Here is a 26,153-nt window from a genome sequence, read left to right as displayed (position 1 = left end):
TCTGAAATTCACTTGCCTCCAATCGTGTGTGTGTGTGTGTGTGTGTGTGTGTGTGTGTGTGTGTGTGTGTGTATAGGCTTACACTGGACATGCAGACGGGTGTATGCAGTGAGTGCCGGGGTTCTGGAAACACTGGAGGCATTGCAGCGGTAGATGGCCATGTTGTCACTGGGGGTCATGGTCAGGATCAACTCCTTGGAAACAATACTCCCCGATGACCCAGGTGATATCCCGTCCCTCACTGTCCTGGTACCCTGTGGGAAAAATATTGGGGGGGAATACAGGGAAGAAAACTCTCCAGGAGTCGCCTCATTCAGAGTTGGCAGCCCGGTTAAGGGGAAGGATGCAATACTCAGGCACCTTGATCCACTCGGATGTCTTGTACCAATCGAGGCGAGGCAAGGGGTTCCCACCGCTCGCAAAACAAGTCAGCTTAACTATGGTGCCAGCCCGGAAGCGTTTTTCTGGGGGTGGTGCATCGATCCAGATTCTCTGAGGTGGATCTGGACAGAAAGCACAATCAACGAGGCAGGAAAGGAGATAAAGATCATGACGGGCAGGGTGAGTAATCAATCTGCAGGAAGAACCCACCTTATTTATTATTTATTTTTATATGTCAACCACTTCTGTGTCAACTAGATGCAGGGGAGTAACAGCAGGAGAGAGGGCAGGGGCAGAGCCACCATTGGGCCAATGGGTTCAAAGAACCAGGGCCGCACCCAAGCAGGGGCCGCATCTCGTGGCCCCAACATGCCCCCCTCGTGTCTGATGTCAGATATGGGGGTGCTCGTTTAGCTCCTGAGCTGGGGCCGCGTGACCCCTTCAGCTGCCCACATGACTGCCAGCTCCATCACAGAGCTGGTGGGGGCTGCGGGGATCGGGGGCCGTGTAGCCCCCGGAAGTTCCAGGATGCCCCGCACGAGGCATCCTGGAGAGACCCCCAGGGTCAGGAGGCTTGTTTCATCCTCCCAGTGGGCGTCTCCTCATGTGTTGCTGCGCTGCGGAGCCGCACCATGCCGCGGAGCTGTGCCAATACACGATTCATAAGACGGGGTTAGCGGAGCGCTCGATCCGCTAACCTCAGCTAAGGGGAGGGGGAATTAGGAGGGTTTGCCACGCGGCTCCCGGGGCAGCAGACGATCAGCAAAAAGCGGGCTAGGCTCCCTTCGCCCACTTTTTGCTGATCGTGGGGCAATTCTCACGACCGCCAAAAAGCGGGCTAAGGGAGCCTAGCCTGCTTTTTGGCGGTCGTGTGCTGCAACAGGAGCTGTGCGGCTCCTGGCAGAAAACTCTACTAATTCTCCCTCCCCTTAGCCCAGGTTAACGGAGCGAGCGCTCTGCTAAGCCAGGTTTTTTGGTCATGTGTTGCTGTGCTGTGGCTCCACACTGCGGCAACACATGAGGAGACCCCCGGCTGGGAGGCTGCAAGCAGCCTTCCCGGCTCGGGAGTCTCTCCAGGATGCCCCACGTGCTCTGAACTTCCGGGACCGCACAGCCCCCGATCCCCACAGTTCCCGCTGGCTCCGTAATGGAGCCAGCAGTCATGTGGGCAGCCGATCCAGCCGCCCAGGGCTTCCTGCCTGCTCGTCGCAAACCCCCTGGAGGCGAGTCTCACTGATCGTGAGAATCACGTGAGAATCTCATGAGAATCTCCTCCCTGAGTAGAAGTGATTGTGTGGAAGCAAGGTAGGAGGAAAACCTGGGTAGTTTTTCCTCCCACCTTGCTTCCACACAATCACTTCTACCCAGCTTTTTCCCTTACCTTGATTCCACACAACCAAGAATTGGGAGCACACACAGCTCCCAAACCCGGGTAGAACATAGTTTTTGATTATGTGAAGGACCACACTGAGGCGGTTCCCACGATCAGTGGGAACTACCGAGATGGGGTTTGCGAGGAGAGCAGGCTTAGCCCGCTCTCCTCGCAGACGACCCATCAGTTGGCTGCGGGCAACGGAACCGGCCGCCACACGACTGCCGACTCTGTTACGGAGCCGGCGGGGGCTGGAGAGTTCGAGGGTCGCATGACCCCCAGAATCTCCAGCATGCCCTGCACGAGTGTGCAGGGCATGCTGGAGAGACACACACACCCCGAGCCGGGAGGCTGCATTTAGCTTCCCCGCCAGGGGTCTCCTCGTGAGTTGTTGTAGCAATTCATGATTAAAAAAAGCCGGGTTAGCAGAGCACTCACTCCACTAACCTCGGCTAAGGGGAGGGGTATTCAAGCGGGCGACCCGCTTGAGAAAAACCGGGCTCGGCTGCGAGGCCGGTCCTTCACACGGGCATAACTAATCGGGCTAGCTCGATTTGGTATGACCGTGAGAATAGCCTCCCTGTCTCTATTCTCTAATGCCCCTAGTGGTCAATAGGGTTGCTGGTACTAAGAGTTGATGCCTTCAGGAACTGCATCTCCTATACACCCTTCCCTCCCATACTCACAGTATACTCTGAGGGTCACGGTAGCAGTCTTGGTAAACAGGATGGCTTCATTGTAGGCTTCGCAGATCAAGGAAAGGTCATTATCTTCTCGCAGGGCTGTGTATGTCAGATTAGACACCGAGATCTTCCCACCGTGATCTGACTGCAGGAAGAAAGGAGTCCTTACCCTGTGAGGCTCATTTGGCTGAGGCGGAGAAGCCAGATCTTTTTGTTGTTAGTATAGTTGTGCAGTCTTACATCAGAGTCTTTTCACAAAAGCTGATTTAGAGGTGGGGCGGCCCGCCCAAGCTGAGAAAAGTGGCTTCCCTCCCACTGCCCCATTTTCTGTTTCAGAAATCTAATATGGGACACCACTTGCTCTCCCATAATCATGCTTTCCCCATTTTTTTCTCGTGCCACTGCTATGTTTCTGACTGGCCCACACTTCTGTGGGCATCTGTAGTGTTAGTCAGGCTTGAGAGAGGATGAGGCCTCAATTATAGTAACTACTTGGAGACTGGGCTTCTCCAGGTAATATAGAAAGCCCAGCTAAAGCCAGATGTGACAGAGAATTTATTCTTGTTTAAGTGCTTGGATTTGACTGCATAGTTCTTGTAGCTCCTGGGGAAGGGTTTTGCTTGAAAGGAAACAGCAGTTGTTGATGCTGTTTTTCTAATCATCTAATTATTAATAAATCCTTGTTGTTGTTAAAGAGTATCACTCCTTATTGGGTCCTGCCCTAGTCACATGCTGCCTTCTACTGAGTCAGAACATTGGTCCATCTAGCTCTGTATTGTCTACACTGACTAGCAGCAGCTCTCCAAAGTTAGGAACATAGGAAGCTGCCATATACTGAGTCAGACTATTGGTCCCTCTAGCTCAGTATTGTCTTCACAGACTGGCAGCAGCTTCTCCAAGGCTGCAGGCAGGAATCTCTCTCAGCCCTATCTTGGAGATGCTGCCAGGGAGGGAACTTGAAACCTTTTGCTCTTCCCAGAGCGGCTCCATCCCCTGACGGGAATATCTTACAGTGCTCACGCATGTAGTCTCCCATTCATATGCAACCAGGGCAGACCCTGCTTAGCAAAGGGAATAAGTCATGCCTGCTACCACAAGACCAGCTCTCCTCTCCTCTTGCAGGCAGAATCTTTCCCAGCCCTACTTGGAGATGCTGCCAGGGATTGCATGGACCTTTCTGCATGCAAAGCAGATGCTCTGACCACTGAGCAACACAGCCTCATCCCCCTGCATTCTACTGCCTTTGCACAACTGCACTGTCTCAGGCAGCCACCCTTACCTTATCTTGTGATAGGGGGAACTGTGGCCTTGCTTACCTCTGAGAAGGCGACCTCAGTTGCATTGAGCTCCCTCCAACCCAGCCTCCAGCGCAGCCCCATCGGTGGGTTGCTGGGGGAAGTGGAACAACTCAGAGAGAGTGACTTGTTTTCTTGGATGCTGCTGGGGCCTGTGATCTTCACCTCCTCGGGAAAAACTGCGACCCAGAGATGAGAAAAAGATTAAGCCATGGAATCCTTTGCCATGGGATGTGGTGAGGGTGAGGACGATTAATGCCAGCTCATGCTTATTTGCATATTATGTAAATTGGCTGGAAAATAATGTCTGAGCAGGATAGTGACTGCATGTGTTGCTCCATAACTCTGCTTCTACAAGGGCTAGAGCTTAGCTCTTTTTCTTTTACTTTTTTTATAATGAAAGCTGAAATCTAGGAGAATCTAGGTGGGTTAAGCAAGCAGGGAGAGATGCTTAAAATCCAGGTGAAACCCAGAATTTTGAGGGACATGGCAACTCTAAATGCAAGCCAGGGTAGACCTTGCTTAGCAAAGAGGACACATTCACGCTTGCTGCCACAAGACCAGCTCTCCTCCGCATAGCAAGCTGCAAAAGGGAAATGGCCTGTGCAGAAGCTGGAAGAAATGGAGGCCCAGGCACTGGGAACAACCTGGGAGAGGAGCCTTTGGTGAGGGAGTGATGAGAAACTATGCAGCAGGAGGGACGAGCTACCCATATATCTTTTTGGCAGGAAGCATCCGGCACTTACAGTGCACATCCAGGTTGATGCTGGCCTGCATTGGGAGGTGTAACAATCGGTTTGAAGCCTGACAGCTCACTGTAGCCATGTTGTCTTCCATTTTTAGGATGAGCGGCAGGACACTCCGGGACAATTGGTTGGTATCATCCGTCTCCCATTTCCTGGAAACAACCTCCCCGTTCTGCAACACACAATCCAAGACCTGATATTAGTGGCTAATGCAATAATAGCCACTAGGTGGCACTGCAGGGGAAGGATTGAGCGGAGGCCTCTGCAAACAGGAGAACGAGCTCTGGGCTCTTCTCCTGCTTGTTTTAAGAATCCCTCTCTCTGGCTGATGCTGCTGACCAAGGATAACAGAGCATGCAAAGGGGCTCTCTGCAGACCGAGTGAGTACTCCCTTGGAGCCCATTAAACAAAAGACTATCACATGGTGTCAGGTCTATTTATTCTTTTGGAAACTAGTGATTGCAGGCTGCCTATAGCAAAAAATGGACCACTTTAACCTTCCAGCTAGAGGTAAAGGAAAGGAAAGATTGTGCCATCGAGTCACAACTCCTGGTGACCACGGAGCCATGTGGTTTTCTTGGTAGAACACGGGAGTGGCACACAGTATGAGATGATGCCACTGAAGTGGCATCCGCCTCCAGCACCTTCCTATATTACTGCTGGTGATATTGATTTATTAAGTGCCGTCAAGTTGGTGTCAACTCTTAGCGGCCACATAGATGGATTCTTTACAGGATGATCAGTCTTCAACTTGGCCTTTGAGGTCTCTCAGTGGTGCATTCATTGCTGTCGCGATCGAGTCCATCCACCTTGTGCTGGTCGTCCTCTTCTTCTCTTTCCTTCAACTTTTCCCAGCATTATGGACTTCTCGAGGGAGCTGGGTTTTCACATAGCAATAGCAATAGCACTTACATTTATATACCGCTTTATAGCCAGAGCTCTCTAAGCGGTTTACAATGATTTAGCATATTGCCCCCAACATTCTGGGTACTCATTTTACCGACCTCGGAAGGATGGAAGGCTGAGTCAACCTTGAGCCTATAGCAAACATAGTAGTTCCAAAGTATGACAGTTTGAGCCCGGTCATTTGTGCCATCAATAGCCAGGGATTATGGGAATTCTAGGCCAACATCTGCAGGAGGGCCAATGTTGAGCAACCTTGGACTATTGCCTCATGTCTCTCCAGCACTATGCCATGCCTCTGATTCTCCTCTCCTTTCCTCCTCCTGAGCATGGGGCAACCCTTCTCAAGTTGGCTTCCTGTCCCCTGCTGGATCCTCCACAGATTTCTTGTCTTTACCTTCCAAGACCCCCATGGCCTCACGCCTCCTTATCTCACATCCCAGCACATCACTGCCTGTGATTCTTGCTTGCTTGCCCAGCTCCTCCACCCTTAGCCATCCAGACATCTCCTGCTCACTCCAGTGACTCTGCCCTTTCTCCCTTGTAGCAGGTTAGGCCTGAAACTGCCTTCCAGAAAGCCTGTGTGAGGCCTCCTCTCTTCCTTCCTTTAAATGCCTCCCCAACACCCACATTTTGCATACGGCCTTCGACCCATCCCTCATCCCCATACTAAGCCTAAGTGAAGGTAATGTGTGCCATTGAGTCGAATCGGTGTCAACTCTTGGCAACCACAGAGCCCTGTGGTTGTCTTGGTAGAATACAGGAGGGGTTTACCATTGTCATCTCCCGTGCAGTATGAGATGATGCCTTTCAGCATCTTCCTGTATCGCTGCTGCCCGATATATAAAATAACCTGCATGCAAGGAGCAGCACGTGAATTAATTCTGGTGGCACCAGAGGTGCTCTTCCCCCTGAACTTCTGGGCTGAAGTCCAGGGCCTCCACACCCCTAGGCGGGGGGCCCCGAATCCTCTTTAATCTGCCCCGGGTGTGGACACCGTGATGCTGTACTGGGCACCCAAGCGTGATTGTGCCATCAACCGCCCTGAGCCATTTTTGAAAGGGTGGTATAGAAATCGAATGAATGAATGAATGAATGAATGAATGAATGAATAAATAAATAAATAAATAAATAAAATGCACTGGGCACCAAGTGTGACCTCTGCTTTAGAGATGGAGTGGGTGGGGTGGGGGGAAAGGAATATGTGGGATGGGAATAAGTTAAGTTGTGTGTTGAAATGTTTCTGCTAATGCATATTTGTGTAAATATACCTGTTTTATAGTCTTACATTAAAAATATTGCATGTGTCGTGTGTGTGTGTTTAGGGGGATGATGCTTGCAGCAGGGTGGGGGGCCTCCAAAGGCCTTTAGGTCCAGGCTCCAAAATTACCTAGGTACACCTCTGGGTGGCACTCCAGCTGACAACTGGCTGGCGTGGAGAGATGCAGAGGAAGTGTGTGGGAAGGAGGGAGACTGACCCCGCCCCTGATGGTGTGAGGGCAGGACCATTAGTCAAGTGGGCGTGGCTGGAGGCGTCTGGGCATCACCTTAGGATTGGGCACACCGCTTCAACAATGTTGCTGACCCCTGAAATAATTCTTCCTTATCTTCACTACCCTTCCCTTTCTCTGTTGCCTTCTCTTGGGTTGATTTTTAGATTGCAGCAGGGACCTGTCTGCTCATCCCTTTCTAAAGCACCATGAATATGGTGGCATCATAATCATAATAATAATTATTATTATTAATAATAATAATAATAGTAATATCAACAACAATTTATATTCACACATAGAACTGGTGACTAATACCTTATCAAAAGAAAATAATTCCATTTCCATGGCTCATGCTTCTTGACCTCAACCCAAAATCCTTTAACATTCTTTTCCCAGGCCTCCTCTACTCAGAGCAATGCTGAACTCCCCCTGCTAACTGGACAAAAGAGACACCTTTTTAAAGTGTTGATTCTCTTTATTTAGCAAGGGGAGAGCAACTGGCCCTATCCATCCCCAGCACAGCATCCCTCCAGTGGCTGTGGCTGGTGTCTGCCTTATGTTTCTTCTTTAGACTGTGAGTCCTTTGGGGACAGGGCACCAATTTATTTAGTTTAATTTAGTTTAGTTTAGTTATTTATGTTAACCGCTTTGGGAACTTTGATTGAAAAGAGGTGTATAAATATTTTTCGTACTCTTGAGTTCTCCCACTCACCTTCAGCCACTGCAGCATCGCCAGGGGATTCCCGCTCACAGAAATGCAGGTCAGTTTCAGGTTCTCCTTGACTTTGACAGGGCCATTGTAACCCTCAATGACAGGTGGTTGGGGTGGGACTGAGAGAGAGAGAGAGAGAGTGAGTGAGTAAAAACTGGTTTAAGCTCAAGGGAGTTTCATACTCTCAGATGTTGCCAGCATCCAGTCAGGCAATGTATTCTGCTTCAGATCATACACTGAAGGTTCACCTGCATATAAAGAGCCATTTGGGCCGGCCCTCATTCAGTTGAGCTACTCTGCAATCACATTTATTTTTTCCCCAAATCACAGTAGTATAGTCTCATATTATCTCCTCCACTTCCTCTTTGCTCTGCTCCCGCCTCCCGTGCCGAGGAAAAATCAATCATAGCTATGACTGTATTACCTCGCACAGAATTGCGGGCGGCGGCGGGGGATATTTAAACGTGACCATATAGAAGTGGCAAATTATATGTTTCCTTCGGCTAAAAAAAGCCTTTGTTTTCACCGCTTGGCATAGTGTTACGTGATTCCAAGAAAATCCTTTGTTCATGCTGCTCAAAATGGAGACAGTCACACGTTGTCCTCAGACAAAGAAAAGCTATAAGCGTTCTATATGGTCAACAAGTTCCAAGTGGAATACCTCCGAGCAAAGAAGCCATCTTTGAATTGCCTGGACCCACCCTTCCATAGACAGAAGTGGCCTGGTAGCAGGGAAGGGATGGTCAAACCAATCTTTGAGTCCTATTCACACACTATGTTCAATACTAGTATAATCTGTGTACACAGGGACACGTCCTTATACAGGTACAGTTATTCACACGTTACGTTGGATGAAGGCACAGCAGTACACCTCCTGTCTGTACCATGCATTTGAAAGGGCCTGTACCCAGGTTCACTTTTAAAATGAACACAGGTACCGTCAATCATTCACACAAAAATGAATGTGTTTATACAGACATCTGAACCCAGCCCAGGTACAACATAGTGTCTGGACAGGGCTTTGGAAGTGGGTGGATGTGAGCTGGACACACACCTATATAGTGCAAGGTTTGTGACAGCCAATAAGAGAAGAAGGCCTCACTCTAAAATTTCTACTTTTCATGCAAATCAAGAGCTCGTTAGACTGAGGTGAGATAAAGCAACACGTTACACCTCCATGAAATCGTTGAGTCAGAAGGAAGAAATTCCCCTATCCCAGCGGTTCTCAAACTTGGGCCCCTAGATGTTGTTAGACTACAACTCCCATCATCCGCAGCCACAATAGCTGAGGATGATGGGAGCTGTAGTCCAACAACTTCTGAGGACCTAAGTTTGAGAAACCTCTCTCAAAAGCATTCACAAGATACCTAAAACTGATTTAACATCAATTAAATAGCAGGAGTGGGGAGAAGATTGGAGGCTTCTGCTGCCAGGTGACAGACACTACTCCAAAAAGGAAATTATATGCACTCACAGACAACCCAACAGGTTGTTTACAATAGGAATTTTAGGCCATATAAATATGGAGTTTGTCTCCTGAAGGTGACCAAACCTTAAAGATCCGGCCAATGTAGGTCATGTCCATCATACACCTCACCTAGGTTGTCTCTTTTTAAAATGATTCTTGAGATCCGTTTATTATTCTTGCACCTTCTCTGGTTAGTTTGCTCACCCTTAGCTACAGCCTTCTCTGTTTTGTTCCTTTTCTAATTTCTCCTTTCCTGTTCTCCACCTTTTGCCTCCCTTTTCTTCTCCCTGTCCCACTTCCTTTTGTGCTCCTTTTTTACTAGATCCTCATAAAATAGTTTCCTTGCGCACTAAGCCACTATTATTAGGATGTTCCATTCACCCTGGTAGAGGCCCGACAAAGCATTCGGAGTGACTTACACAGGATGTTCAGGGTGAAACCGACCACTGCTGGGATTAAAGAAACTTTGTTAGAGGCTCTGCAGAGCAGCCATTTCTGATTGTCTGAGCTCTGGGGGATGACTCTGGAAAGGAAGGTACAACAGATGTCTGAGGGAGGGATTCGAAGCTGGAAACACTGGCCCCAGACACGGGGGTATTCTGATTGGACCCCCTTGTTCTCCACCCCTCTCCACATGCCTTCAGTTTTCTGCGTTCACTGTTGACAGAAGCCGTAATCCCAGGTTATGTACAATGCACAATGTGTGCACAGTGGACACATGTGGAGACCAAAAGAAATGAAAATGAAAAAGATAAAAATACACTATGTCCCCAGAAGGAGAGAAAAAAGAAAAAAATGCACTATGACCCCAGGAGGGGAGCTGCTATCGGAATGCTAAATAGTAATCAATTCCGATTGATGCCCGGGGCGGAGCCACCATTGAGCAGACGGGTGCAAAGAACCCGGGCCGCCTCCCCTCAGGGGGATTGCACACCTCACACAATCGTTTTGGCCCTGAGAGAGATTTGCTTAAGGCCATTCAGATAATTTGTTGAAGGAGCAGGATCAAAGCCCAAGTTTACACTCATGACCAATATGCTTTTCACACAACCACGTTGGTACAAATTTGATAAATATGCCGGAGAGAAGGAAACACTGAAGGGACAGAGAAGCTGCCCCTGGTTTAGGACCCCTTCAGGGCTCTCCCCACCTCAACACTCCCTTGGTGCTGCAGAGTTTGGGACTGGTGCCGGAGCTGCTACTGGAGTCTTCATCCGCGCCGGGCTTGCAAGGATTGTCGGTCTTGCAGGACTGGGTATATTGGACGTTCGAGGTCATAACTGGCACCTCATAGTCATCTGGAGAGGAGGAGGAGGAGGAGGAGAGGGATAAGAAGAGTAGAAATTAATGCTACTTGACCAATGGAACCACAACTGTCTGTGACCAATGGAACCACAACTCCGCTGCCCTAAATAGCACCCCAGATCTGCTCCAGGAGATAGACATCTTGTTGGAAGAAGCTCCAGAAGGCATCAACTCTGCATAAGAACAGCCCTGCTGGATCAGGCCCAAGGCCCATCCAGTCCAGCATCCTGTTTCACACAGTGGCCCACCAGATGCCTGATTCTCTGCACCAGCAACCTCATTGACTATTAGGGGCATTAAGGAATCGTGCTAGTGAGTAAGGGAATCCCTTCTGTCTGCTCTCTGACCTAATTCCCCCTTGTGAGACTGTTACACCTGAAAGAGACCTCCATCTTTTTTCCTCCCCCACCGCATCTCGTGTGGCCTGCAGCTAGGCATGTCGGCTCTCTCTCTATCCAGCCTGTATTGCCTAAATAAACCCCTTTACTTTAAACCATGTCCCCAGCTCCTCTTAATTAGCCGTGCTCTTCCCACCTGCGCACTTCTAAGGAACCTAGCCCCTCCAAACTCCAACACATCTCAGTGTGTTGCTCACGGGAGAGCCACCTCTGCAAGGGAAGACAGGCATCCCTTTCTCTCTTCTTGCCCTAGCCCTTAAAAATCCACGAATCTATTGCAAATTAGCAGCCCCATCACGTAGAGAGTGTGTGATTGTGGTTTTACTTAATGTGACAATCAGGGCCTTTGGCACGAGGAATGTGGGTGTGTTTTTCATAGCTGTGGATGCTTCCTGCATGAGCATCTCACCTGTAAGGGCTGGGATCTGAGGGGCCCTCACGTTGCCTTTAATCCAGCATTAACAGACTGGTTTCAAGCCCCTTGTTTGGTCTGGCCTTCTAGGGTTTTTAAATTGTTTTAACTGTTTTGAATTGTTTATATTTTATGGTTTTAAGTTTGATTTTTGAATGGATTTTTTTGTTTTGGTTTTGTAAAGTTCCCAGAGCTGTTGGATAGGGCGGTATAGAAATGTAATATAATAAATGAATGAAGTAGGAATAGACTAGAAGTAGTATTTTTAAAGGTAAAGTGTGCCATTGAGTCGGTGTCAACTCCAGGCAACCACAGAGCCCTGTGGTTTCCTTTGGAAGATTACAAGAGGGGTTTGCCATTGCCTCCTCCTACGCAATATGAGATTATGCCTTTCAGCATCTTCCTATATCACTGCTGCCCAATATAGGAGTTTCCCATAGTCTGGGAAACAGCCCAGCGGAGATTCGAACCGGCAACCTCTGGCTTGCTAATCAAGTCATTTCCCCGCTGCAGCGATATAGGAAAGATGCTGAAAGGCATCATCTCATACTGCGCAGGAGGAGGCAATGGTCAACCCCTCCTGTATTCTACCAAAGGCGACCACAGGGCTCTGTGGTCGTCAGGAGTCGACACTGACTCGACAGCACACTTCACCTTTAGTATTTTTAAGCCCCCCCTAAAAGCCCCAGAGGGCCCAATCCAGTGCAGGAACATGGCATGCAGTGAGGAGGGGTTAGCAATCTCCCCCTCCACGCTTTTCATGCTGAAAATCAGCCCCCTCCCATGGCTATTTCTCCCCAAAGCGGTTATTGTTATTATTGTTGTTTGTTTTTATTCCGGGTGCTTATATGCTGCCTTTCAAAGCGGTTTGCAGGAAAGCATTGAGAGACTAAGCATAGATAGATAGATAGATAGATAGATAGATAGATAGATAGATAGATAGATAGATATTTAAGTACAATAAGCAACAAGAAGACTCTTAATAGCGAGGGCTTTCCATCTTGTGCTCCCATCACCTCAGAGCAAGATGGTGCCGAGGGAGCTCTGCGTGGGGCAGCAGAGTGAGAGAGAGACTCCCTTGGAGGGAACGCTGGCATGTGGGGAGCTGAAGGTGGCCGCTCCCCAGCAGGCCTCATCCGTCTCTTCTCTCCTCCCCTCAGAGCAAGACAGCTCTTCGGTCACTCTTCATTTATTAGCGCCAACAACCGCTTCAGTGGGAAGTTTTGGGCCCAAAAGTGGTAGAGAGGGGACGTGCTAAAAACACACCCGTTCACCATGCACCACACACTTGCACCAAATCACACACACACACACGCACACACACCCAGGGTTGCCATCTTCTGGCTTTCCAGATCTGGCTGGGTGCCTTAATTTGCATGTCATGTAAATTGGCTTGGAAATAATTTCTGAGCAGAAGAGTGACTGCACGTTTTGCTCCAGAACTCCGCTTCGACAAGGGCTAGAGCTCAGCTCTTTCTTTTAAATGAAAGCTGAAATCTGGGCGACTCTGGGTGGGCTAAGCGATATGGATGAGATGCTTAAAATCTGCGTAAAACCTGAAATTCCGGGGGGCATGGCAACTCTACCCCTCACCTGCAGTTATTTTGTAGCTTAAAGGCACCCCTTCCTGCTGTAAGTGCATCATAGGAACATAGATAGGAAGTTGCTGTATACTGAGTCAGACCATTGGTCTATCTAGCTCAGTATTGTCTACCCAGAATGGCAGCAGCTTCTCCAAGGTTGCAGGCAAGAATCTCTCTCAGCCCTGTCTTGGAGATACTGCCAGGGAGGGAACTTGGAACCTTCTGCTCTTCCCAGAGCAGCTCCATCCCCTGAGGGGAATATCTTACAGTGCTCACACTTCTAGTCTCCCTTTCATATGCAACCAGGGCAGACCCTGCTTAGCTAAGAGGACAAGTCATGCTTGCTACCACAAGACTAGCTCTCCTCTCAAGAAGACCAGCTCTCTACCACAAGACCAGCTGCAGGCCTGCTCACCTTAGGCCCCCCAGCTGTTTTGGGACTACAACTCCCATAATCCCCAGCCACAGTAGCCAATAGCCTGGGGTTATGGGAGTTGCAGGCCAACATCTGCAGGAGGGCCCAAGTTGAGCAGGCGTGATTGTTTTGCCCTCAGAGACAGCAGCTGACAGTTTCCAAAGAGGAGAGAGCTGAGAGTTTCTCGCTGGCAGTTTTCCACACCCGGCTTTTAGTTCGCATCTCCTCCGGATTGAAGGTGTGAGTTCACATATCGGCCCAATTTACCCCCCAATCCCTGCAAACTATCAGGGAGCACTTCACACACAATTTGGGTTTTTCATCATGTGTTAGTGTGCAGCCCGATTTATATCAAGCTAGGGTTGCCATATTCTGGCTCTCCAAATCCAGGTGCCTAATTTGCATATTATGTAAATTGCTTACAAATGATTTGCATATGCAGATTAGCAGCTGCACTTTCCAGTTGACTTCTGTTTGCTCTGGATATCTACCAACTATCGTTGGGGAAGATCTCTTAGCCTGACCATTTTCCTTTACATAGTAACAGCAGCAATAGAACAAAAAAAAATGCACAGCTTTTTAATTAAGGCTGCAATTCTTACACACTTATCTGAGAAAATATCTGATTGAAACCAATGGTGCTTACTTCTAAATAGGCATGCATTGAATGTAAAGCCTAGGAAGTCCTGAAACATCACAATACACAGCCTGGTAGGCTGGTAGTGATTCACATCAAAAGCAAGCTATCTTCTCAACTGCCTGATAGAGATCCCCTGCTGATAACAAACAAGGCAACATTCCTCAGGGGATGACTATACTTGTGAAAGTGAAATTCTCCCAGCTAGCTGATGCTCTTCCTCTCTTAATCCAAGTCCAGCGGTCGAGTAGAATAGTGATTGCACCTTTTGCTCCATAACTCCATTTCTACAAGGTAGAAACTTTAAAAAGCTTAGCTTTTTTAAAAAAAAAAAAGAAAGCTGAAATCTAGGCGAATCCGGGTGGGCTAAGCAGTCCAGGTGAGATGCTTAAAATCTGGGTGATACCCAGAATTTGGGGGCGGGGGGCTTTAAAAATCCACTTTTTGCATCAGTTGGGGGGGGGCAACTTCAAACTCGCAGAAAACCCACGGTAAAGCCTGCTGTCTGGGAAAGCTCACAGAGTTAGCTGAAACTCGAAATGCAACCATGTGGTGCTGCTTACCATATTTACCAGAACAGTAGACAACTCTGAATTTAAGATGACCTCCTTAAAAAGAGAGATTAAATTTAGCAGGTTATACCTGTATATACCCAAAAGGAACAGGACTCTGAATTTTAAGACAACCCCTCAATTTCAAACTTCAAAGAACTTGGGGGGAAACCTAGTCTTGGATTCAGGCAAATCTGGTATGTTGTTCCCTGGGGATCTGTGCCTCTTTGTCTCCACGGATGCTCTGCTTGAGCATGCTTTGCAAAAACAGCAACTACTAAAAAAGGCACTACAAGCCTACACTGCTCTCTCTCTCTCTCATCCAGAAATCCAAATTCTTTCTTGCTGCTCAAGGAAGTGGAGAACGATTTACACCCCTGTCCATAAATTCCCCAAGGAGTGAGGTTCAGGCAACTTGCTCACCCATGCTGAAGGTGATCTTGGCCGCAGGCCGGACCTCTTCCACCTCACAGGTCACCGTGTACTGCAGGCCGGCAACCCAGGTCACGGTGCTGTTGGCCTCGAATTCCTTAATTAGTGGCTTCTTAGGAGAGGCTGTAAGGAAAAGAAATCGAGTGAAGAACAGGAGGAGAACAGTCTTAAGAACATAGGAAGCTGCCTTCTACTGAGTCAGACCATTGGTCCATCTAGCTCAGTATCGTCAACACAGACTGGCAGCAGCTTCTCCAAGATTACAGACAGGAGTCTCCCTCCCAGCCTTATCTTGGAAATGCCAGGGAGGGAACTTGGGACCTCAGATGCTGTTCCCAGAGTGGTCCCATCCCCTAAGGGGAATATCTTACAGTGCTCACATGTGGTCTCCCATCCAAATGCAACCAGGGTGGACGCTGCTTAGCTAAAGGGACAAGTCACGCTTGCTACTACAAGACCAGCTCTCCTCCTGTCAATTAGGGCTGCTTTGTTGTGCTCCACTTTGACAACACCAGCCACCGTCATGGCAAAAAACCTCATGCCCAAACCGTTAGTGCATATATTATTAGCATATTATATTCTTCGGTGCTTGGCGAACATTCATTAGTGCCAATGAAAGCTCTTTTTTACCCTTGACAAATAGCAGCTGCAGAACGGCTGTTTCGGATGGAGACCATGATGGAGAGTAGTGTTAAAGTACCCCCTCCCCCTCTCCATCCCCATCCAATTCTAGGAGCCCAGGGCTGGCTGCTATTTACTGTGGAGCAGGGAAGCAAACACAGTAATAAGCATTCACTTCCTGCATCTTGTGCTTAAATCTGGAGATGAAGTTCTACTGAGGAATGGGTTAAGGAACCGGGCCTGTTTAGCCTGGAGAAAAGAAGACAAGGAGGAGATATGATAGCTGTCTTCAAATATCAGAAGTGCTGTCACAAAGATGAAGGGGCAGCTTGTCCTCTCTTGCTCCTGAGGGCCGGACTAGAACCAGTGGGCTGACGTTACAAAGAAGCAGAATTAGGCTAGACATTAGGAAGAATTTCCTAAAAGGGATGTGCATGAATCGGAAATCAGGATGCAATTCGAATTCGAATAGAACTGCATGGCTCCGATTTGACTTTGAATCCAATCTCCCCGAAACGGGCCAATTCGATTTGGATTGGTTCCGATTCAGATCAATCCCAATTTATTTAACCTGTTTTCTAAGTTTAAATCCTATGTGGGGTGGGGAGGAGCAGGGGAAGAGAGCCTCCTTTCGTCATTAAAAGAAAGAAAGAGGCGCTGAGGCGTCCTGCACCTTTTGAAGTGCAGAGAGTGCAGCGGTGGGAAAGAGCCATCCCTGTGCGGCCATCTGCCAGCTACGCTGTAGCAGTTTCCTGTGGACTAGAGGATCTCGAAGAGCCCTTCCAGTTCGAATACTGGATGCTTTTATGTATAGTCTGGCCCTGATTGGTTAGATTTATCAATGGAAAACATTCTGACTACAAATGCGCCTCTATCAGAAGGAGAGCTGGTCTGGTGGTAGCAAGCATGACTTGTCCTCTTTGCTAAGCAGGGTCTGTCCTGGTTGCATATGAATGGGAGACTCCATGTATGAGCACTGTCAGATATTTAGTGATATTTAAAACCGCCTTGGGATCGTTTTAATGAAAGGCGGTATATAAATTTAACAATAAATAAATAAATATTCCCCTCAGGATGGAGCCGCTCTGGGAAGAGCATCTGAGATCCCAAGTCCCCTCCCTGGAGGCCTCTCCAAGATAGAGCTGAGAGAGATTCCTGCCCGCAACCTTGGAGAAGCCGCTGCCAGTCTGTGTAGACAATACTGAGTGAGATGACCAATGGCCTGACTTGGTAGAAGGCAGCATACTATGTCCCAGGCAGCAAGCATTTGATCTCTTACACTGTATTAAGGATAAAATGAATTCAAATCAAAATTACTATATATACCTGAATCCAAGACTAGGTTGTTCCCAAGTTCTTTGAGGTTAGAAATTGGGTGGGTGGTGGGAGTTATCTTAAATTCAGAGTTCCTATGCTAAAGGGAGAGAGAGTTAAAACAAAGGGACTTCATGGATGTTCTGGGACTGGGAGGGAACTCCAAAAATATGTTTTATTACCCCAAGAAATGCACATTCCCACTGAACCTTTCCTAGATCCTCAGAGCAGTTCTGCTCTGAATCAAGAATGAGAAGAGAAAAGCTTTCCATTTTTAAATACTAACCTTCATTTGACTCAAAACGTGCCAGGAATATTTTTAAGTGGGTATGAAATTGTTATCATAAACACTTGGAATTTTTTGTTAATAATTACTGCAGCACAGCTGTTTTTGCTTGCCAGATCCAGCCCTCCAGAGCTCCCATGCCTTGAAGAGCTGCAGGGAAGGGAGAATTCCACACGGTGCAGCTTCTCCTATGACTTTCAAACAGTGCAGCGACAAGCTCTACCAGACCATGTTCTTGTTTTCTATTCACCCTTTCTAACTGGATCCGTTGTGTTTAGTCAGTCCCACTGACTGACACCCTCACTAACCATGTGCCCATGCTTCGGAAAGAAGCATCCCCACAGTGGAGAGCTTCTGGATCTACACTGCAGTTATTGTGTAGGGGACGGGCAATTTTTGCCAATTCTTACTGCCCCCAGAAGTACCCGCCATCACTCAAAACTATGTCCCCGAGGGCTATGTTAACAAATCTTATAGAGGCTGTGCAAATTCCAAATCAAATGAAGAGGTGTTGACTCAAAAGGCCCCAAAGGACAGATCTGTCTGTTTCCCATCATGTTTCTCTCTGGTGCCCAAAATGTAACTACCAAGGCAGCTGCTACCCTTTGCAGCTCCAGCCAGTGTCTAGGAAACGGAGGTTGCTTCTCGATGGATGCTGGAGGAGGGTGTACTGCTTTAATTAGGTGAGCAATAGGGATGTGCCCCAAATTCACACGAATCGATTCAAATTTTGAATTCACACGAATCGATTCAAATTTTGAATTCACACGAATCGATTCAAATTTCGAATGGAATTCAGGCAAACTCATCCAAATTTGATTCAGGGTTGGGCGAATGCGAATCGATTCGAACGAATCTGAACTCTATTCAATGGTTACAAATGGAATCAATTCAAATTCAATTCAAATTTGAACCCATTTGTGTGAATTCCATGCACATCTCCAGTGAGCAACATGGCATCGCTCCATTTTCTCCAATACTTACTGAGCACCATGAGGAGCACATGTTTAGAGATGATGCCACTGCTCGTCTCAGAGGCTCCCACTTGGCATTCATAGCAGCCGTGGTCTTCCACCTGGGCCCTTGTTATCTGCAGATTATACACACCTGAAACATCAGAAGGCAAGAGAAAAGTCAGTGATGGTTCTCTGATGTTTGGTTCATCTCTTCTCATCCTGGGCTGTATTCTCAGTTCTTGCCTTGATGGATCCGAATCCCATCTAAGCAGGATGGGGCATGCTTTGGGAGGCAACAGGGCTGGAGCAATGTGGCAAAGCCAGGCCAGACTGATCACAGCACGGATCAGAACCAACTCCCCCATCTCTTACCTTTGCTAGGCTCTCCCACCATTCTGTAGCGGGGGAATCGGGGGATATTTGGGTTCGGACCCAGTAGGAGTCCATCCTTCACCCACTGCACAATGCCAGAGAGGTTGTCCACCTCACACTTCAGCAGAGCAGTTTCCCCTTCATGGACGGTGCGGTCATCTGGCTGCACACGGAAGGCCTGCTGAAAATTCTCTGCATGGCAACCCAGCAGACAAGAAATGTTAACGATGGTGAACAACATGTACTCTCTCAGGAACTAGCTATTTCCCCCAAGCTGGTGATCACACCTTAAATTTTCCATTTTGGTGTGCTCAGGAGAGGAAACTGAAAAAATCAGAGTGCAACTCCAATTCCCAGTTTCAGAATATATCCAACCTGGCTTCGTCTGCACAAGTCTCCTAATAGATGGATCAGAAGTGGAACAACCATTAGACCTGCCTGCGTTGCCTTTCTTGACAATTGCTGGGAATTGGGATAAGATATGCTATACCAATGGCGCAGTGGGGAAAAGCTTGACTAACAAGCAGGAGGTTGCCAGTTCGAATCGCCACTGGTACTATATCGGGCAGCAACGATATAGGAAGATGCTGAAAGGCATCACCTCATACTGCACGGGGGGTGGGGAATGGTCAACCCCTCCTGTATTCTACCAAAGAAAACTACAGGACTTTGTGGTCACCAGGAGTTGACACCGACTCAACGGCACACTTTACTTTACTATGATGTACCGTATTATTATTGCCATGACAACCGTACCAATTCAAAGAGGGCCATATTTCCCCATTGCAATGCACTGTGTGAAAGGAAGGAAGGAAGGAAGGAAGGAAGGAAGGAAGGAAGGAAGGAAGGAAGGAAGAAAGAAAGAAAGAAAGAAAGAAAGAAAGAAAGAAAGAAAGAAAGAAAGAAAGAAAGAAAGAAAGAAAGAAAGCCCAGCACCAATATCATGTGGTATTTGCTGGAGTCTGGCATTTCCTTGCTATTTGCAAACAGCATCTTTGGATGTGGAAGATGGCATGGGCTTTCGTATACCCAAATGCTTCTTTGGCAGACACGGATGGCCAGAAAATGCTTGCTTCAATGAGCTTTGATGGCTCGTGGCAACTAGCTATTCTGGATATGCCACATTACTTTGGAAGGAGCAGAAAGAAGCCGTTTGACTGTAGCCAACACAAAGGGGGTTTTGGTAACCAGCAAGGGGGGAAGCCTGGTGGAGGAGGGGGAAATATTCCAAGAGCAGGCTGCTTGCTTGGTGGGGGGGGAATGGATGCCACTTTGAAGACTAGAACAGTCTCTCTGGGTATTGATCCCTGCTCAGCTTCTACATTTTTTAATAAACAGATTATATAACCCATAAAATTCCAACACACTCTCTTCACAAGAAAACTGATCTATGAAAGAGAGAAAAAATCCTACCGTTTTAGAAAGTGGGGCAGCATGAAGCATTGTCTTTAACTCCCCCCACCCCACACAGATGCAGTGTTAAGGAAGGAACACAACCCACCATGATCTTAAGCAAGATTTAGGGAGTCCCTCCCCCCCAAACACACACACACTGCATGCATGCACATGCCCGTGCACACACACCTCAGGTGTCTCTCCTTTTATTATACTACATTTACCGGAATCCAAAACTAGAATGCTGTTCTCACGCACAGCCTAACCCAGGCGAGGGACACTCAGCCTGGGGTCAGGCTGCACATGAGAACCACCGAGATTGGTCCCGATCCTGCAGGGGCAGCGCCACCTAGCCCAGCTGTTTAGCTTGACTGTTACCCGAGGTTAAGGGAGCAAGCACTCCCTTCATCTAGGCTACCGGATCGTGTGTTCACTGGGGCTAAGTATGTTTAGCCCCAGCGGACATAGAGACGGGAGCCTAGAGTGCCCCTCTACTGGGGGAATCCCCCAATGCTTTGCACGTGTCACACAGTGCATTGTGGGATCTCCGGAAGCCAGGAGGACACGTCATCCTGGCCCCCAGAGCTCCACACTGCAGTCACGCAGCACAGATCATCTGGGAGCGTGGTCTGAGCTCCCAGCAACATGAAATCGTGTGAACAACCTCTAGGTTTTTCTTTGATGTTAGAAATTGTGGGCCGGGGTGGTCTTTGTAAGTTCACAGTCCTCTTCCTTTTATGTAAATACAGATATAACCTGTATTTAACCTGTATTTTGTAAGGAAAGGAAAGGAAAGATGGTGCCGTTGAGTCGGTGTCCATTCCTGGAGACCAGAGCACCGTGTGGTTTTCTGGGTAGAATACAGGAGAGGTTTACCATTGCCTTTTTCCCGTGCAGTTTTTGTTTGTTTATTTTATTTGATTGATTCATTTAAAATATTTCTATACCACCCCAAACTTGCATCTCTGGGCCGTTTACAGTTACAACCACTATGAGACGATGCCTTTGCCGTTGTAACTGAAGTGAGCATCTGCCTCCAGCACCTTCCTATATCGCTGCTGCCCGATATAGGTGACTACAAATATATATTTACTAGGCACGGTCTGGGAAGCACACCGGTGGGGATTCGAACTAACAGCCTCTTGCTCCCTAGGCAAGCTACTGTGCCACTGAGCCACCACAGCGGATGTATTTTGTAAGGAGGTCATCCAAATTCAGAGTTGTCTTCTATTCAGGTAAATACAGTATATTCTCTCTGCACCAGGCTAGGAACTGTGAATTCTACAGTCATTCCACATTTCCCTTTCTTTACATTCAAAGCATATAACTCCCATTAAGAGTAATTTTTGCTGCCGGTGGTATCCATATTGGCTGATGCAGAAGCCCCAGGTGTGCATGGCCTATACGTCTCTTTACTGTTTCTTTATAGATTCCTGGATTCTCACTTTCTCAGTAGCTTTTGCTAACGTGAGATCTGGGTCAAGCAGCAGGGGTGAATCAGAAGGAAAGCTTGAGGAGCAACTCGTTTAAATTTTTTGGGGGGAAAGGAAAGATTCTTTGGGGGAGAGAAAATATGTTTTGGGGGACAGAAAAGCTCTGTTTGACAGCTGAGGGAGAGGAAAGACCCTTTGAGGGAGATGAAAAAGTATCACTTTGGGGAGAAAGTTCAATAAAATGGGGATCTCCCCCAAATGCTATGGAGAGATCCTGGTACAGCTGCAACTGAGCTGACAATCTGATGCCTTTTCTGCCCACCATTAGGAACATAGGAAGCTGCCATATACTGAGTCAGACCCTTGGTCTATCTAGCTCAGTATTGTCAGCACAGACTGGCAGCAGCTTCTTTAAGGTTGCAAGCAGGAATCTCTCTCAGCCCTATCTTGGAGATGCCAGAAAGGGAACTTGGAACCTAGACACTCTTCCCAGAGTGGCTCCATCCCCTAAGGGGAATATCTTACAGTGCTCACACTGCTAGTCTCCCATTCATACCCAACCAGGGTGGACCCTGCTTAGCTAAGAGGACATGTCATGCTTGCTACCACAAGACCAGCTCTCCTCTTCTTTACATTGTTAGCTCTTTTATATGTTCTTCATTTAAAGCTCCATTTTTACAATCATCTGCAAGTCAACCAACTGCATTTGTCAAGCTTTCTGCCGTTTCCCCATGTTCCTGGCCCCTTTTGTTAAATTTGGCCCTTTCCTAGCTAACACTGTATCTTCCTATGAAACCAGAATCAAAAAGCCTTTTTAACTCTGATGTGTAAGTTATGAGCTGCTGAGGCAGAAGATGATGGAATTCCACTCTTGTCAGCTACACCGGAGAGATTTCTCGGAGGAGCTGTTCTTCAGCTGAACTTTCTCACCTTCTGCAGTCAGGTCCAGGAGGAGGCAGATAAGCATGCTACGTACGCCCCAAGGAACCATTCCTACCTGCTGATGCTCTGAACTTTAGAATCAGAGGGTCAGGATGGTGGGAACCTGCAGGGGAGCATCAGACAGAAAGATGGTTGAGAGAGATTACTAATGGGCAATTTGCCCCGTGTGGTCCAGTGGGTCATGCTGGATTTAAAGCCAAGAGAGAAGGCCATGGTTAAAAACGCCTCTGTGCATCTGAGGCAGGACACCAAATGTGGCCCTACCCATGTCCACCCCACTTTTTAAAAAGTGGGTAGCAGGAGGGCCTCTTGCCATCTCACTAAACTAAAAGGTAAAGTGTGCCGTCGAGTTGGTGTCAACTCCTGGCAACCACAGAGCCCTGTGGTTTTCCTTGGTAGACTACAGGAAGGGTTGACCATTGCCATCTCCCACGCAGCATGAGATGATGCCTTTCAGCATCTTCCTGTATTGCTGCTGCCCGATATAAGTGTTTCCTATAGACTGGGGACCATACCAGCAGGGATTCAAACCAGCAACCTCTGGCTTGGTAGTCAAGTCATTTCCCCGCTGCGCCATCTCACTGGCACTCCAATAATCTGCTGTCTGAGGCAACTGCTTCACCTGGCCTCATAGAAGAGCCACCCTTGATTAAGAACAGAAGAGCCCTGATGGACAGGAACATAGGAAGCTGCCATATACTGAGTCAGACCATCGGTCCATCTAGCTCAGTATTGTCTACACACAGACTGGCAGCGGCTTCTCCAAGTCTGCAGGCAGGAGTCTCTCTCTCAGCCCTGTCTTGGAGAAGCCAGGGATGGAATTTTGGAACCTTCTGAGCGGCCCCATCCCCTAAGGGGGACATCTTACAGTGCTCACACATGTAGCCTCCCATTCAAATGCAAGCCAGTGGGGATCCTGCTCAGCAAAGAGGACAATTCTTGCTTGCTACCACAAGGCCAGCTCTCCTGCTTCATCCAATCAGCATCTTATTCCCAACAATGGCCAGTCTGATGCCCCTGGGAAGTTTGCAAGTGGGACACGGAGACAGCAGGGAGGAGAGACCCTTGTCCATCAGGGCTGACAGGCAACATGCTCTGGAAGTGGTGGCGGGGCCGGTTTCTTCCCTTGGGCTTCCCCAGGGCAGGAAAGGACAGCAGCCAGCAGCTTTAATGACAGCTTTTCTTTTTGCTGTCTCAGCAGCACCACTTGTATTGCCTTGCATTACTTACTGTAAGCTGCCTTGGGGATCTTTTATATGGAAAGGCAAAGGCAGGGTATACATCTTTAAAATAAATAAAGACAGTCCTCTTGTATGTCACCAGCATATGGTATTGAGAGAAACACAGCCTCTGATCATAGCGATTGCATTCGCTGTCGTGGGTGATAGATGCTGAAAGGCCTGTCTTCCATGAAATGATCTAATTCAGGGTTCTCAAACTGGGGTCTCCAGATGTTATTGGACTATAACTCCCATCATCCCCAGCCACAATGGGTGAAGGTGTTGCTGGACTACAGATGTTGTTGGACTACAGTTTCCATCATCCCCAAGAGTTTTAGTCCACTATCATCTGGAGACCCATATTTGACATCCCCAGTAATCTTTTTTTTGGCCACGACACATCTTCTGGCAATGGATTCTAGAATTACATGGTTTGCCAACTTTCTTTATTTTCCCTTTCTTGAGTGCACAGCCAGTCATAAATGGCCAGATTAAATAAGACATGGGAATTCTGCGACTAGGATTGCTAAACCCACCCACCCACCCACCCTGGGATTGGCCTGGAAACGCCACGAATCAGCATCAATTCCAGCTCTCTATTGTAGCGATCCTGGAGATCTGAATGACATGATAATGTGAAAAATACTGGAGGAAAAAATCTTGAGAAATAGTTTCCATCAAAGTTGCCAACCTAAGCAGGGTCCATCCTGCTTTGCATTTGAATGGTAGGCTACATGTGTGATCACTGTAAGAGATTCCCCTCAGGGGATGGGGCCACTCTGGGAAGAGCAGAAGGTTCCAAAATTCCCTCCCTGGCATCTCCAAGATAGGGCTGAGAGAGAGACTGGAGAGTTGGAGAAGCCGCTGCCAGACCGGGACACCAGATGCCTTTTTAAGTGATTCATTCTACAGACCATGTCATCTGACCCTCTGCTGTGGACCTTCTCCAGAAGATCTGGTGCAAGCCGTCTCTCTGTCACCCTCACTTAGGGGTGACCCCAAGGTAGTGCAGAGCTTGAGAGCAGGCACCAAACACTGCCTTGCCTCACAACCCTGCTTGGGGGCTAGCCGACTTTCAAAACTGACTCTTGGAAATTTGAAAGTGGGACAAGGAAGAAGGAACCTTTTTTCTGCTGGCAACCTCCTCTTTTCTCCTGGTGCTTCTTGCAAGCTTTGCATGGAGTGTGAGGGGAAATGCTCTTTGCAAAGCTTTCGAGTGTCAGAGCTGCTCCAAAGAGCTGCTACAGTGGTGGCAATAGGGGGCACTTTGCCACCCTGCAGCCTCCCCAATAACATGCCACCTGAGGCAGTTGCCTCACCCTGCCTTAGGAAAGGGTCGCTTCTGCCCTCATTTCCCCATCACAGTGGTGCAAAATAAGTACTGTAAATTTTGAAGAGCACCATCTATGTGCATGGCAGTTTACAAAGTCTGGGGATGGGCCTCTGCCCCAAGGTGTTTACAATCTGACATGGGCAGACAACGGACAGAGACCCAGATGTGCATTGCACTCTAAAAGTGCACAATGCCCACATTCATTTTTTTTAAAAAAAACAAAGGAACATAGGAAGTTGCCATATACTGAGTCAGACCATCGGTCTATCTAGCTCAGTATTGTCTTCACAGACTGGCAGCAGCTTCTCCAAGGTTGCAGGCAGGAATCTCTCTCAGCCCTATCTTGGAGATGCTGCCAGGGAGGGAATTTGAAACCTAGATGCTCTTCCCAGAGCGGCTCCATCCCCTGAAGGGAGTATCTTCCAGTGCTCACACTTCTAGTCTCCCATTCATATGCAACCAGGGTGGACCCTGCTTAGCTAAGGGGACAAGCCATGCTTGCAACCACAAGACCAGCTCTCCTGGAAGCCCTTTCAGAACTGTACCCTGCCTTTCCCCATTGTCCTACCTTGTCCCCAGAGGCAGATGTTCTCAGCTGGACTCTTCACATCCTCCCCAGAAGCAGGACTGCCAAGTCAGTGAGATGGCGCAAATTCCAGCCCTGGTCCCTCCCACAACGTCCCCCTTGCCGCATCTGCCCACGGGCACCCTGCCTCCGACGAGCACAGAAGCAATTTGTGCAGGGCCAAGAATCCGCCCCACACTCCACGGGGGAGACTTTGATTACAGGCCAGGGAAGACGCGGCCAAGCAATTAAGGTGACACTCTAGTCAAGCAATTTCCAACATGCTGTTTTTCTCTGGGTTTTTAATTTTATCTTCCCTCACCTCCCTGAAGAGGCAATATATAATCGTCAGCAGTATAATGTTTTTCAATTTCTTGGGAACGCTTTTTTTTTTCTTCTTCTAATGGGAGGGAGGTTGGTCTGGCAGTCGCTTCCCTCAAAAGCTGAGAACTGAAACCACCGCTCACTAATTCATGGCTTCAGTCCAACACAGATTTGTGCCGCTAAAGGCACTGATTTCAATAGGCTTGTGTGTGTTTAATTTTGTGTTGGATTGTGGCCCAAATGTTTTGAGATCATAGAATTGTAGAAACACAGGGTAGCGAAGAGATCCAAGAGCGGGGACAGAAAATAGTTTTGAAGAGAGCCAGGAAGGAGGAGGCGTCACTTTCCATTGGGTATTTATTTATTATTTATTTATTTGATTTCTACACTGCCCTTCCAAAAATGGCTCAGGGCGCTTTACACAGAGCAATAGCAAATAGATAAGATAGATCTCCTTTGCAGAGGCTCAGCCTTTGGTACTTTGTAAACTGCCATGCATATATATGATGCTCTAAAAAAATTCAATACTTATTTTGTGTATTATTTTGTGTATTGCCCTGCAAGTGCGCAGGGCATACTGGGGAGACCCCCGAGCCGAGAAACTGC

The 26,153-nt window shown here is 48.0% G+C and overlaps 1 protein-coding gene across 3 annotated transcripts in view; it reads right to left on the bottom strand.

Annotated features, from left to right (window-relative positions):
* NPHS1 (NPHS1 adhesion molecule, nephrin) overlaps positions 1–25,277 on the bottom strand; it is a 50,226-nt gene extending 24,949 nt beyond the window's left edge. For 2 of the 3 annotated variants that reach the window (XM_053268127.1, XM_053268128.1), the window contains exons 1-13: positions 25,227–25,277; positions 22,094–22,208; positions 18,336–18,527; positions 17,992–18,114; positions 14,778–14,909; positions 10,204–10,351; positions 9,473–9,576; positions 7,586–7,704; positions 4,478–4,649; positions 3,753–3,910; positions 2,440–2,581; positions 361–503; positions 83–254 (exon numbers count right to left, since the gene is read on the bottom strand). In XM_053268127.1, the coding sequence (XP_053124102.1) occupies positions 83–254; positions 361–503; positions 2,440–2,581; positions 3,753–3,910; positions 4,478–4,649; positions 7,586–7,704; positions 9,473–9,576; positions 10,204–10,351; positions 14,778–14,909; positions 17,992–18,114; positions 18,336–18,527; positions 22,094–22,154 (1,666 nt within the window). In that variant the 5' untranslated portion in view covers positions 22,155–22,208; positions 25,227–25,277. The remainder of the gene's footprint in view (positions 1–82; positions 255–360; positions 504–2,439; positions 2,582–3,752; positions 3,911–4,477; positions 4,650–7,585; positions 7,705–9,472; positions 9,577–10,203; positions 10,352–14,777; positions 14,910–17,991; positions 18,115–18,335; positions 18,528–22,093; positions 22,209–25,226) is intronic. The other variant, XM_053268129.1, reaches the window with a different exon arrangement.
* Positions 25,278–26,153: the final 876 nt, after the last annotated feature.

The sequence above is a fragment of the Hemicordylus capensis genome, chromosome 7 (genome assembly GCF_027244095.1).
Source record: "Hemicordylus capensis ecotype Gifberg chromosome 7, rHemCap1.1.pri, whole genome shotgun sequence".
Classification (NCBI taxonomy): Eukaryota; Metazoa; Chordata; class Lepidosauria; order Squamata; family Cordylidae; genus Hemicordylus; species Hemicordylus capensis.
The sequence above is the reverse complement of the archived record's forward strand: the minus strand, read 5'-3'. Positions and strand labels throughout refer to the sequence as shown.